General features: G+C 39.6%; 1 protein-coding gene across 12 annotated transcripts in view; it reads right to left on the bottom strand.

The window, feature by feature from the left end:
* The window catches only part of Xrn1 (5'-3' exoribonuclease 1), a 109,183-nt gene that overhangs the window by 38,975 nt on the left and 55,906 nt on the right, over window positions 1-14,302 (bottom strand). For 10 of the 12 annotated variants that reach the window (NM_001305240.1, XM_006243594.5, XM_006243596.5 and 7 more), the window contains 6 exons: window positions 13,973-14,108; window positions 8,114-8,170; window positions 7,755-7,887; window positions 4,459-4,528; window positions 2,355-2,562; window positions 64-159 (listed from right to left, as the gene is read on the bottom strand). In NM_001305240.1, the coding sequence (NP_001292169.1) occupies window positions 64-159; window positions 2,355-2,562; window positions 4,459-4,528; window positions 7,755-7,887; window positions 8,114-8,170; window positions 13,973-14,108 (700 nt within the window). The remainder of the gene's footprint in view (window positions 1-63; window positions 160-2,354; window positions 2,563-4,458; window positions 4,529-7,754; window positions 7,888-8,113; window positions 8,171-13,972; window positions 14,109-14,302) is intronic. The other 2 variants (XM_006243598.5, XM_039081171.2) reach the window with 1 other exon arrangement.

The following is a 14,302-nucleotide window of genomic DNA, read 5'->3' as shown; positions in this document are numbered from 1 at the left end:
AACATTGCAAATGAAAAGAAAAACCCTTTTCTTTAAACTAACTTTCTATCAAAGAATGCTAACCTTCTCTTGTACCGTTGGCTGCAAGTGTTGAATTTTTCCAGATCCCTGTAGAGATTGCCAAATGTTGCAAAATTCATCATCACCTTTTGTAGGTACCTAGTAAATAAACAAAAATGAATATGGAATATAATATTAGAAATAAAACTGCTTACTAAATAATGATAAACAGAAATGCAACTGTCACTATTTCAACCCCTCAGTTGCCCTGCTCTGGAGCTGAGTGTACTAATTCCAGAAGCACAGCACTGGACTCTAACCAGTCTTTGTATACAGGGTTCTAAATGGTTTTATTGAAAAGTATTTAAATCTAAGGAAATTACACTATGAAGATGATACTTATAGGTGGCAGTAGAAAGGCCATGAGTTTGAGGTCCCCCTCAGATGTGTAACAAGTCTGAAGCCAACCTGGGCTCATGTGAGACCCGGCTCAACCTCCCTTTCAAATAATGATAAAAAATATTGCCAACAACAGATTTATGCTTTTCTAATGTGGTAACCTATTAATACATTGAAGCTTAGAACTGAAGACTTTATTTAAATGTCTTCACCTCTGCTGACCTGGGTGCACATCCCAGTATTTGGGAGGTGGCAGCAAGAACATGATCATGCTCCAGGCAGGCTGAGCTACCAAGTGAGAACTTGTCTAAAAACAAACAAAAAACATCCAACTTATACCAGAATAATCTAATAAATTTAAAAACTAGCTCTTGTGGATAAATAGTTTCATGCAGATTAAGACTAGAAAAAACAACAGGCACCAGAACTTGACACTGGGCTGGTAGGCAGTGCTTGCCTTAGGACACAGTACTTAGCAGACAGAAGCAGATATAGGTAGAGCGCTGTAAATTTAGCCTGGTCTAGACTACATAATGGGTGCTAGGCTGTCTCGTGAGACCCTGTTCAAAACAAATAAACCCACAGATGATGAAAAACTTAATTGTGGTTATTTGTGCAATTGGAGTGAATTTTGTTTGTGTTTGTTAACAATTACCATTTTACAATGATAAATGATCCATGAAAAAGAATATGACTAAGCCTAAGACTTGGAACAAAGGAATTACAACTGTCTCCCAGACAATAACCCTGTGCTCAGAAAGATGAAGAACATAATCTTGAAATGCATGGCAGGAATTTGAAACTTGCTTCATGCTATGTTGTGCAGGAGGGCCTCAGTCTCATGTAGTAGAGGATGATCTCAAACTCCACATCCGTCTGCCTCCAATTCCCAAGAACTAGGATTATAGCTGTATGCCACAACATCTTATCTTGAAACTCTCTTTTGATACGTATGATACAATCCTGATTATGATTAAAATTTATTGTCATTCATAAGAGAACTATCATTTAGATTATATAAGAAATTTAAGTGTTATGAAAGTTTTGTGTCAATATGACACAAGATGGAGTCATTAGGGAAGCAGGACTATCAACTGAGAAAATGCCTGGAGGCAAGTCTCTAGTGCATTTTCCTTACTGATGATGGATGTTGGAGGGCCCAGCTCACTGTGGGCAGCATCACCCTTGGGCTGGTAGACTAGGGTGCTAAAGGAAAGCAAACTAAGTGATCCCGTAAGCAGCAGTCCTCTATGGCCTCTGCATCAGCTCCTACCTCCAGGTTCCAGTTCTATTTGAATTCCTGGCCTTACTTCCCTTCATGGTGGACTGAGATGTGGAACTGTAAGGTGAAATAAACCCTTTTCTCCCCAAGTTAATTTTGGTCACAGCGCTTTATCACAGCAATAGAAACCCTACCTAAAATTAGTACTGATTAGAAAATAGATATATTAAGAAAAAAATAAGAATATTCTTGAGCTTGTTATTTAAACAAATATATTTCTTTTTTGCTATAACTGTGACTTCATAACCAATAGTACCTTATGTCTGTCTTTCTGATATAGGACATCAATGTGTAGCTGACCACATCACACACGTGGTCCAGGACAGCATCCTACTTCATCTTTTCAAGTGCTGGGATTCAAGGTACGTGTATCTAGGTGGGTGGTGGTGGTACACAACCTTAAATCCCGGCACACAGGAGGGAGAGGCAGGTGGAGCTCGTCGAGTTCCAGGACAGCCTGGTCTACACAGTAAGTTACAGGACAGTCAGGGCTACAGAGAGAAACACTGTCTGGGAAAATAAAAACTAAGCCCAAACAAAAGGTATGTGTGCCTTTACATCAGGAAGGTATGTGTGCCTTTACATCTGTACCATTTTTATTTTATTTTTAAATCAAAAAAGAAAACCCAGTCAAATTAAGTTTCCACTTTGGAGTTCTCTCTGAGGAACTTACTTGAGTAGGAAGAAAGAGTGACTGAGGAGAGTGGTTGAGGCCTCCCATGTGCCCAGAGGAAACTGATGAGTTTACGCTACAGTGACTCACAGCTGGCTGTGGTTTCACAATGGCTGTCAACTTCTGGTTTCCAGTTTCACAGCGACTCCCATGAGAAAGGTTCACTAAGGCACTTGTTGGCAGTCGGTATCCCCGACCAGGTGAGCACCTACAATTAAGAAGTTATTTCAGTGGTTGTCTGCTTGTGCATGCTCATAATGTTGGCAGTTGAGGGGCAGGAGTTCTAGGCCACATTGTGCTACCGAGGACAACCATGCCTCAAAAAATGCGGGAAAAACGAAACAAAACAAAAGAAAAAATATTGGAAATTAATTCAGGATTATATCCCTGAACTTAAGAAAAGGGGGTAAAGACTTTTTCAACTCTAATACTTTTTCCTCTTTCAAAAATACTATCTTCTTGTATTGAGAATACTGAAAAAGTACAGTTCTTTTATGAGTTCCAGTTTACTACAAAACATGTATTTTCATGAGAACTTTATTATAAAAGTTCATGCATGCAAGTAATCTTTCACACAGCTCTCTATCAGATGCCCTTAACTAGAAGTAGGAGAAAAAGATGTCAAGAAGTCAGACAAACAGACAAAAAACAAAACAACAAAAAAACAAAAAACAAAAAATCAACCCAGGCCTGGTAATGCTTGCCTGTAATCACAGTATTGGAGTGGCTAAGGTAGGAATATCAGATATTCAGTCAGCCTTGGCTACGTTTCAATTCTGAAACCGGTCTGTCTAGATGAAACTCTTTGTCAAAGAAATTAAAACAGTGAAAAAGAAAACAAAATCCAGAGCATACAACATGCTGGCGAATTTTGAGTGTCGTGGCACATCCCTGAGCTTGTCTGCCTGTCATCCCTGAACTCAGAATGTAGAGGAAGGAAGACCTTGGGCTTGAGGCCAGCTTTGATCAAGACCTTGTGTCAAAACGAACACACAGAAAAGAACAAATATATACGGCAGTGTGCAAAGGTGAGTTATTATAACTAACAGTTGAATAAAAGGTCAGAATTCTGTTTCTGCATTTAAGAGTACAAACTAGAAGGTCTTGGAGGAATAAGCATATTCAAGTTTCAAACTAATATACTTCTTATATTATCACTGAGCACACATGGGCAGGAGGTCAGAGGACACTTTATGCAGTCAGTTATTTCCTCCCTTCGACCTTTACTGTGTCTGGATGCCACGCCTGGGCAGCCATCACCTACACCTGCTATGTCATCTAGCTGGCTCAATAATGGCGTGCTGTAGGAACCACTCAGTATAGACTAAGATTTTATGTCAGGAAGCTAAATTTAATTTATAATTATAAGCTAAATTTTAAAATTATAATTACCTATTAACCAAAACACAGAAGCAAAGGAAACTAAGTTCCTGTCAGCTTTGTTGTTGTTAGAAAGAAAAGCTAGAAAATGATTCTATTTCTTCCTCCTAATATTCTGATAATCTTCATATTACAAAGTATGTGAAAGAGTTCATCCTTGCTAGCATTTCCTGTAACTTTAAACTTTGTGCTCGAGCTCCCTCAAGATGACAGCATACTTCATATGTTAGAATGAGAGCAACTCTACTGTCTTAAGTCTGGTAACTCCCAGTTGTCGCTATATCCTTCAGAGTCAAGTTTCCTGTCTCCATGACTACACTGTCATTCAATCTTCAAGCTACTATGATCTTATTAAGCACCTATAACTCCACTACATTATGTGTCTTTGAAGTCAGCCATTAGTCTTGAAGTCATTTGACCAGAAAATGTCCTTTGTCCCAAGTTCTATCCTGTGTTCCTGGTTATTTCCTGCTCTATTCTTTCCTCTCTGTCCAGTTAACCGCTGTTCATGGACTTGTCACATTTAATTAAATAGTTACCATTAGAATCACTGCTGAATCTCCTTGGCTAAAGTGAAAAATCAGGAGAGTAGATAGGCACTCACTGTTCTAACCCTATAGCAACTGCCATGTCAAACTGGGCACACACATCTACAAGTAACAAAAAATCAGAGAGAGGCTGCATGGATATTCATGAAGGACAATTATTATTTGGAAATACAAACCTTATTGTTAAGCCTCCAGGAAATTCCTCATCAAATAATACTTCAAATAGCACATCAGCTTCTCTATTAGCTGTTAAAGATGAAGAAAGGAGTCAGGCTGAAAACCATACAACGTGAAACCAGCAGTAAGTTTTTAAGAATTCTCAGAAGCATTTGCTTTATTTTAAAAGTTTACAAAAATCATTTAAATATGAAGAAAGACATATTAGCACACCAACCATCATCTAAGGCAAGAAACAACACAAAAGCCTTACAAGACCACCATGTCCTTATTCCTAAAAGCAACCATAACCTTTCCTTTGGCAATCTGGTTTCCTATTTACGCCTTTACATTTTCATCAGCTATGGACATATCTGAAATAATGTATATAGTTGTTTACAAGTTCTAAAGCATTATCTATCTCTGTCTACCTACCCTCGGGGAAATACTCTTGTAACACACTTGTGCTTGTTTCAAAGTGATGACTCAGTCTTGTTTCCTGACGACATCTCAGTATTTCCCCTATTCTAGCCATGAGTATGCCATCATTTATCTCTTTCCTCTGCCATGAACACTTAGTTTATAATTTTAACAATTGTAAAAATGCTATTATGAATATTATGTAGGCTAATCCTTCCCTAGAAGTGAAGTTAGTAGGTGTTAAGGAAGGAATGCATTAATTTTTTTTTTTTTTTTTGAAACCGGGTTTCTTTGTGTAGCCTTGGCTGTCCTGGAACTTGCTGTGTAGATCAGCCTGGCCTTGAACTCACAGAGCTCTGCCTGCCTGTGCCTCCAGAGTGTTGGATTAAATGTATGTGCCACCAATTCCCAGGCTCATTTAAAAAAATTTAATATAACAGTGGCATGATAGGTTATACATATTTAAACTATATAATTTAGTGAATCTTACCATATGCAAGAAGCCGTAATAAATAAGATAGATATTCCCAAATCTCCTGAGTCATTTTGCAATGTATACCCTTAGTAACCAAGGAAACTATTAAAATATTGTCATTATAGATTACTGTATATTTCTAAAATTTAAACTAAGTAAGACTGTACAGCTCATACTTTTTTTTGTCTGGCTTCTATCAGCACAACTATTTTGAGAGTCATCCATTTTGAATGTATCATTTTTTTCTTTTTATATTGGTGAGAAGCATTTCATTGCATATTATTCAACAATTTATCTATTAATTTACTGGCAAACATTTGGATTTTTCTAATATTTGGTTATCACATAAGGCTTGGTGTAAATTCACATCCTATTTTGTCCTGGGTTGGTATCTAGGAATGGAATGACTTTCCTATGCTGGTGTATGTTCCCATTTTAAGGATTTATTAGGGGCTGGTGAAATGACAATCTTCAGGACAAAATGGTAGAGAGAACGATTCCTACAAATAGTCCTCTGGCCTCCACATGCACACTGTGGCACCCAAGCACACACACCATCCCATGTACACTCATGGCCTGACACACAGAGAATAAAGAAAGACTGAAAAGAAAAAGCCATTATTAAAAAGCATGTAATCCTAGCACTTGGGAGGTTGAGGCAGGAGGATTTTGAGTTTGAGGTCAGTCTGTGCTACATATTAAGTTCCAGGAAAGTCTTGGCTACATAGCAAGGGCATGGCACAAATAAACTTAACAAATGAAGCCAGACACGTTAGCGCACAAACTAATCTCAATACTGAGGGTTGCAAATGGAGAAAGATTATGAATCTTAGGTTAGTTTGGGCTACGAAGAAAAATAAAAATACCCCTCTTCAATGAAAAAGGACCTATCAAACTACTTTCCCAAGTGGCTGTATCATTTTCCAATTCTTGCTGACAATGTAGGAGAGTTCTATTCACTCCATGGCACTGTTGGTACCTGAACACTTCCTTATTTTCATCTATCCTTTCTTTCTCTTCTGAGGTAAACCTGATAAAGCTCAGGCTATCTCTGACTCAGTATTTGAGCCAGGGATGACCCTGAACTTCTGCTCCTGTGTTGCCTGTGGCGCTAGACACTGAACCAGAGCTTCACTGCATACTGGCAAGAAATCAACCCACTAAGCTGTGCCCACAACCTTCCCATGCATTTCAGTTAGTCTAGCTGGTGTTTGGCAGTGTGTTTTCCCCTGCATATGTCTCCTATGGTGAAATATGTTTGACTCTTGTGCTTATTTAAAAAGAATAGTTGAGTGATGACAAGCCTGATGACCCTAGGGTACCCTTGGAACCCCAGATGATAGAAGGCAAGCACTGACTCCCACAAGTTGCCTTTTGACCTCCATATGCACCCATATATAACATATACATAGGAGCAAGCCAGTGAGCTTCTGCATGGCTTCTGCCCCCAGGTTCCTGCGTGCTCTGAGCTCCTGTCTTGGCTCCCTGTAATGGAGTATATCTGGGACATTCGAGCCAAGCAAACAAACAAACCCCTTCCTCTCTGCGTTGCTGTTTGCCATGGTGTCTCATCACAGGACATGCGGGTGTCCATGAATTCATAGATGAACTTGAGCCCTCAGGCTTATGTAGCATATCTACTCCTGATCTCCCTAGCTCCAGTTTTAAACATTTTCAGATAAAGTCTCATATGTAGCCTGTACTGGCCTAGAATTCTCTATGTATCCAAGGTTAGCCTTGAACTTGTGGTAATCCTCCTGCTTTAACTTCGAAAGTGTTGGGAGTACAAGTGTAGACAGCTAGGACTAGCTATAATCTAGTTGTACTCATAAAAGTCGAATAATAATTATCTAAAATCTTTTCACTATAAATAACATTGTGTTTATTCTGAGAGATTTCTAGATTACAAAGCTTATTCAAACCTATAGATTACAATGCAAATTAAGGTAAAACTATAAGATTAGACAAAAGTTTAAAATTCTTCCTTGTGTTCTTTTTTTTTTTTTTCAGAGCTGGGGACCAAACCCAGGGCCTTGCGCTTCCTAGGTAAGCGCTCTACCACTGAGCTAAATCCCCAGCCCTTAGACAAAAGTTTAAAATGTTATGAGATTTTTCTTTGTTTCATAAAGTATAAGTACACCCTCTAAGACCCTGCCTAGTTTTAGTGCGATATATATAAACTATCAAGTTGTTAACAGTTCTTTGCAACCTCTCCTCCTTTCAACTACTTTCCTGAGATGATTATGTGAGAGAGGAAAATTTTCTCAGGAAAGTACAACCAAAAAAGTAAAAAACAGCTAAAACATAAAAGGATTCAGCCTTTTCTCTGATTGTTTTCTGTTCAGATACACACAGCACACAAACCTATGTTCTCCTTCACAATATGAGCACAGCTGAAGACATCCAGCACTGAAGTCTTACCCCCTTTAATTCCAATGATGGTGCCGCGAAGGCCGACTGGCACCGAGAAGTTCTCTCTCACGTTTACAACGCGATCAAAGAGGCGGAACTCAGCATCCCGATCAGGAATGGCTCCGTGTTGCTGCTCTAGAGGCTGAACAGAAGAGAGCTGTGTGTTCTCAGGAACATTTGAAACCTTTCACATTTTGATGTCTGGGAGTTCTGTTTGTTTTATACATAGCCCGAGAGACTGCAGACTTACTCACAGCCTCAGTTATCCTACACTTGCTGCCTCTGACTCGTCCCCTGAGTGTTGGGATTACAGGCCTGCTGTCATGCAAAGTACACGCAGCTCTTGGAGCTCTTTCACACACACTTACTCTGAACAGCAAGTGAGGCTTCACTGTCACTCGGACTTTCTTGTTGTTCTTTCTTTGCTGAGGAAGAGAAAATTCAGACAGAAAATTACAAAGCCATCACCATTTCCAACATCTTAAGAATACCTACAGTTTTACCCCTGCAGGAGTGAAATATATGTTCATAAGATGAACGCTGCCTAATTTCTTAAGTCTGGTTATTTTAGGTATTATTATTATTGCCATTATCATTACATGTGGAGTTTATGTATGGAGATCAAACTCAGATCACTGGGTGGCAATTCTTTTTATCTGCTAAGCCATTTTGCTGTTCTTAACTTTTTTTTTTTTTTTTTTTTTGAAATAGGATCTCATTGTGTAGGTCTGGTTGTCCTGGAACCTGTTAAGTAAATCTGGCTGGCCTTAAACTCACAGATATCCACCTATCTCTGCCTCTCAAATGTTGGGATTACAGGCCCATCCCACGACCCTAAATTCTTATTCATAAGTTTTAAAAGCAAAAAACTTTAGTTATATTTATTTTTAATTTATTATTATTATTTTACTGTGTGCGCATGTGCATGTGTGTCATAGTGTAGACATGGAGATATGAGGTCAGCCTGAAGAGTTACTACTCTTTTTTCATCACGTGGGTCCTGGGGTTTGGAACTCAGGTCACTGGGCTTGATGGCCAATGCTTCTAGCCACTGAGCCATCTCACTGGCCCAGTAAATTGTTCTCAAGTATAAGACAGAAAATGTCAAAGTCAGAAGTATATTGAAGATTAGTTATTTACACTACTCACATGCAGTAGTGAGAAGGGAGAAAATCAAATTAATTTAGCTGCCTGAGTCGTGAGAGGAACTAGGCAGGTCCCTCTGCCGAGTGCTGGAGGTCAGGTTAGGGCCCTTGGAGGCACTGGGAAGGACTGTACTCGGAGCTGCAGCTCTAGCCCCGCTGTAAGTTCATCCCATGTGTAACTGCCCAAGCAAAGAAACAAGACTACTAAACATAGAAACTTATAATAAACTGAAACTTTTTTTTTTTTTCGGAGCTGGGGACCGAACCCAGGGCCTTGTGCTTGCTAGGCAAGCGCTCTACCACTGAGCTAAATCTCCAACCCCTAAACTGAAACTTTTAATGCAGATTGTATTTTGTTTTGATCTTTATTTTTCCCTCTAGACAGAATTGTAAAGAATAATCGGGGTTGGGGATTTGGCTCAGTGGCAGAGCGCTTGCCTAGGAAGCGCAAGGCCCTGGGTTCGGTCCCCAGCTCCGAAAAAAAAAGAACCAAAAAAAAAAAAAAAAAAAAAAGAATAATCAACAGAAGGTTTTTGGAGATAAGGTGTTGCTCTGTAGTGGAGGTACCATCAAACTCGTGACTTCCTGCCTTTTAAGTGCTGGGATTACAGGTACTGCGACCGTGCTATTCTAACAAGATCTGTAGTAAAGGAAGAAAACCGTGAAGCATTTATGTATAAAAACATTATCTGATGCAACAGACTAGAATTTATTCTGTCATTTTAAAAGAGAAAATAAACAAAATAATCCACCCCTCCCCTCCTACAGCCATACACATACATTAAGAAGTAGGAAGAAGATAAGGCCTGGATTCCTAGGCTAAAATGCCTGTTAGTCTTTTCTTCTTTCCAGTTCTGCAAAACCGGATTTCCACGCTCGAGGCTAAGAGACCAACCTAGTTAACAAAGCTATCACTTTTCAGTCTTTTAGGCAGCAGGGAAGAGAGCAGAAAGAGGAAAAGCTTGTGCCAAGAGTTAGACAGCGGGGAGGAGTTGTAGGAGCCTTCCTGGGAGCAACAGTGTCTGACCAGAACTACATTTGTGGTCGCACCTGACCATAAGGAGGTTGGGAAGCAGAGCCTGGGAAGTGGGGAAATGTGCTCAGGTGAAAACCTGGACTCCGTTCCAGAACAACTAGAAATAGGTTGATTTGAGAGGTAAGTTGTGAGGTAACCTGTCTGTCCCCATCTGCGCCTTTGCTGCTCCCAGTCACACACACTCCCATTTTTTTTTTTTTTTTTGGTTCTTTTTTTCGGAGCTGGGGACCGAACCCAGGGCCTTGCGCTTCCTAGGCAAGCGCTCTACCACTGAGCTAAATCCCCAACCCCACACTCCCATTTTTATATACAATACATTTTAGTTCTCATAACCACATGGTCTCCTTGAGCCACTGCGACAGGCAATGGTGGCACACACCTTTAATCCTAGCACTTGAGAGGCAGAGGCAGGCAGATCTCTGAGTTCGAGGCCAGTCTGGTCTACAGAGCTAGTTCCAGGACAGCCAGGACTACGGAGAAACCCTGTCTTAACAGCCACCCCCCTCAAAAAAACTAACTTAGTTTATACTGATAGACAAGAAAAAAAATTACCAAATATGACCATGTTGTATATAAGTATATGTAATTTTGCTTTAAAATTTTTGAAATTAATTTAAAATAATTTTAAAAATTTAGAAATAAATTAATAAAAACTTTTTTAAGAATTGGAGAAAAAGAAATAATAAAAGTTCCACAGCAAGAATAGTTACACCTAACCAAGTGTTACTTGGCTTGGCTGTGCACGTTCAAATGTAGTTTCTTACATTATCCTCTCACCTGCTCAGAGCTCAGGAAACTACAGACTGCTTGGCGGTTCTGCATAGGCCATCTTCTGCATATCAGACTGGACAGACTTAGCTTCTTCCTCTTGTTTTCAACAGGGTCTTGTTATGTAGCCATGGCTGACTTGGACCTTGCTAAGGACAGGCTGGGCTTACATTTATGGCAGTCCTCCTGTGACCACACCTAGGCGCTGGGATTACAGGTGTGCGCCACGGTATTTAGCTATTCAGAACCACTGCTTACCAGGATTTCATGGTGATTTACTTGTACCTTAAAGTTTAAGAAGCACTGCTTTTGGGCAGAGCATAGATGTTTAAAATGTTCTTCCAGTATGAGAACTACTGTCTAATAAGAAACCTCACTTTTTTCTTTTCTTTTTCCTTTTTTAATTTTGGTGGTGTGAGGGATCAAATCTAGATCATGTAGATAAGTGCTCTACCACTGCCGCACATCCTAGTTTCAAAGCTACTGATACAATCATTTAACGATGGCCCTTCGTTATAAAGAAGTTCACGTCTGGGGCTGGGGATTTAGCTCAGTGGTAGAGCGCTTACCTAGGAAGCGCAAGGCCCTGGGTTCGGTCCCCAGCTCCGAAAAAAAGAACCAAAAAAAAAAAAAAAAAAGAAGTTCACGTCATTTTCAGACTTTAATTTATCTTCTTTCCTTACTGCTGTAATAATACATAAAAACTCTAATTACACTCATTTCACAGATAAATAAGTTATAAATTTTTGTCTAATTTATATGCTGTAATAAAATAATAAACTACAATTTTGTATATGTATTTGTTGTTTGCAAAATAAAGAAAAAAATGAGTAAGATATTTTGTGCTGTGTGTGTATGAGGATGTGTGCCCACACACACAGGAGAAGCCAGAGGAGGGTGTCGGAAGCCCTCCTCTGTCAAGCTTCATTTTAGTCTGAGACAGGGCCTCTTCCACGAGCCTGAAACTTGCTGTTATCTTCCCAAGAGCCCACCTCCCCTGCCTACCTGACTCCCAGCATTGGGCTTACAGACTGTGCCTGCCTGGCCTTCTATGTGAGTACACGGTATCTGAACTCAGGTTCTCAAGCTTATACAGCAAGCACTCCTATCCCGTGAGCCATTTGCCTAGCCCTGGTTTTGTTTTGTTGAGACAGGATCTCACTCCGCAGCCTGGCTAGCCTGAACTCATTCATATAGACCAGGCTTGCCTCAGACTACAGCAACCCTCCTATGACAGCCTCCAAATTCTGAGGTCACAGCTGGGAGCCACCATAGAACCTTCTATGTCCAAATGAGCTCCTTGGCCTTACTTTTTAAAATATTTATTTTTATTTTATGTGTATATAGATGTTGCTTGGCAGGTATGTAAGCACACCACATGCATGGAGTATGGGTAGAGGTGAGAAAGGGGTCTTGGGCATTTGAAACTGAAATTATAAATGGTTATGAGCCAACATGTGGGAGCTGGGAACTGAACCCAGTTCCTCTCTTTGCGCACCAAGAGCTCTTAGCCATGGAACCATGTCTCCAGCCCCTGGCCTGAAAATCTGAACTCATCTCAGTGGAAACAGCCTTGCCTAAATCATAGTACTGATGACAAAACAAAGCTTGAAACAAAACAATTCTCTTGATTGGGAGTCTATAATTTTTCTTCAAAGAGGAAAAATCATGTAGCTCTGGTTTTCATGGTGATCAGCACAGTTTCTGAGTATGTGCCACGGGAGCCAAACACTACCACTCCCATTAATACCAGCTCTAGCTGTGAGTGCATCTGTCTACCTTTCTCTTTCCTTCCTTCCTAGCAGCTATGTAATATAAGCAGATCTTTCTTTTTTCTTTCTTTCTGACAATACTACCATCACCATTAATAGCAGCTGTGTATTGTGAACAGATCTATCTTAAGAAAGAAAGGAAGAAAGAAAGAAAGAAAGACAGACAGACAGACATTGTGCTAGGTAGCCTAGGGTAGCCTTTGACTCATTATATACATTATATAGCATAATTTTTTTGTTGCTATTTTTCTTTAAGACAGGATTTCATCTTACAGGCCTGACTGTTCTGGAACACACTCTGAGGCCAGGATGGCTCAAACTCACAGAGACCTCTCTATTTCTGCCTCCCAAGTGCTGGGACCAAAGGCTCACACCATCATGCCTGATATAGGATAATTTTAGCATCAGACTCTGCTGTCTTTTCTTCTGAAGTGCTGGGATTATAGATGGCTTTATGTGGTGCTAGGATAAAATCAGGGTTTTGTGTATTCTAGGAAAGTACTCTTATCGACTGAGCCACATTCCCAGTCCTGAAGAGAACATGTTTTATCCCAGGAGATCTGACTGATGATGATCATAACTTGTGAGGTAGGCAGTATTTTGTTACTGATTTACCAATGATAAAATGGACTCATGAAAAAATTAAAAGATTGAAAGAGTCTTAAGTTCAGTGTGGTAGGAATGGCTCTTGAGCACAAGTCTTAACTGATTTTTCTATTAATTAAAATAAAGAAAGTGTGGGGTTGGGGATTTAGCTCAGTGGTAGAGCGCTTGCCTAGGAAGCGCAAGGTCCTGGGTTCGGTCCCCAACTCCGAAAAAAAGAAAAAAAAAATAAAGAAAGTGTGTTATCATGGAATCATTAATAAAAAGCAAATTAAGAGGAATTAAAGTTTTAAAAAAAATACCAATATAGCCAACTCACTTCTTAAAATGGATAAAATAAGTTAAGTCAACTGTAGAAGTCTGTTGCTTTGAATTAGAATAGAGAGATAAGAGATGAGTGTGTGCATGCCTGTGTGAGACTGCACTTGATTATGTATAGGTGTGTGCCTGTGCACCATGGAATAAATGTGGAGGTCACAGGACAACCTTTGAAAAGTTAGTTCTCTCCTCCCACCATGTGGATTCAGTGGTTGAATTCAGGTCACCAGGCACTTGACCACCTGAATCATCTCACTCACCAGCTCTGAACTGTGTCTGTAAAGAGTGTAATTACAACAGCAGGAAGGGCAAATCATAACTATTCTTCATGCACACACATTCTATTGTGACTAGAGTTATAAGATTAGAACTATAACAAAGAAATAAATTTTAAATGTTATAGCTTTTGTATATTGAAGTACATTTATACATATTCATTTAAATTTCCAGTTGTTGGAAGTGCTACAGGATAATTAACCAGAATCATTAAATACATACATTAGTTAGCTGAAATAAAAAACAGATAATATGTTGTTCATTTTAACTTCAGCTCGATCAGGACACATGGTTCCTCAAAGTTAGTACCTTGCACTTCTCAACTTCTTCCTCGATTTTTTCAACAATGGCTGCATCCAGAATGTGTAAGTCACAGGAAGACCGAGACAGAGTACTGACAGGATGTCCTTTCAGCCAAGTAATGATTTCTTGAACTTTCTCGGCCCTATAATAAAAACAGTGGTAATTTTTTTCACATGGATTAAAAATATCTGAAGTTTTATATTAAGGATCTAAAAAAAAAAGCTTTCTGGGAATTGTGAATTTAAGTAATTAAACCCAAAATGAAATACTATAAAGTAAAAGGTACCCTAGGCTTGCCCACTCCAGGCTTGCCCACTCCAGGCTTGCCCACCCCAG

The sequence above is a fragment of the Rattus norvegicus genome, chromosome 8, assembly GCF_036323735.1.
Source record: "Rattus norvegicus strain BN/NHsdMcwi chromosome 8, GRCr8, whole genome shotgun sequence".
Taxonomy (NCBI): Eukaryota; Metazoa; Chordata; class Mammalia; order Rodentia; family Muridae; genus Rattus; species Rattus norvegicus.
Note: the sequence above shows the minus strand (reverse complement) of the source record. Positions and strands in the feature narration are given on the sequence as shown.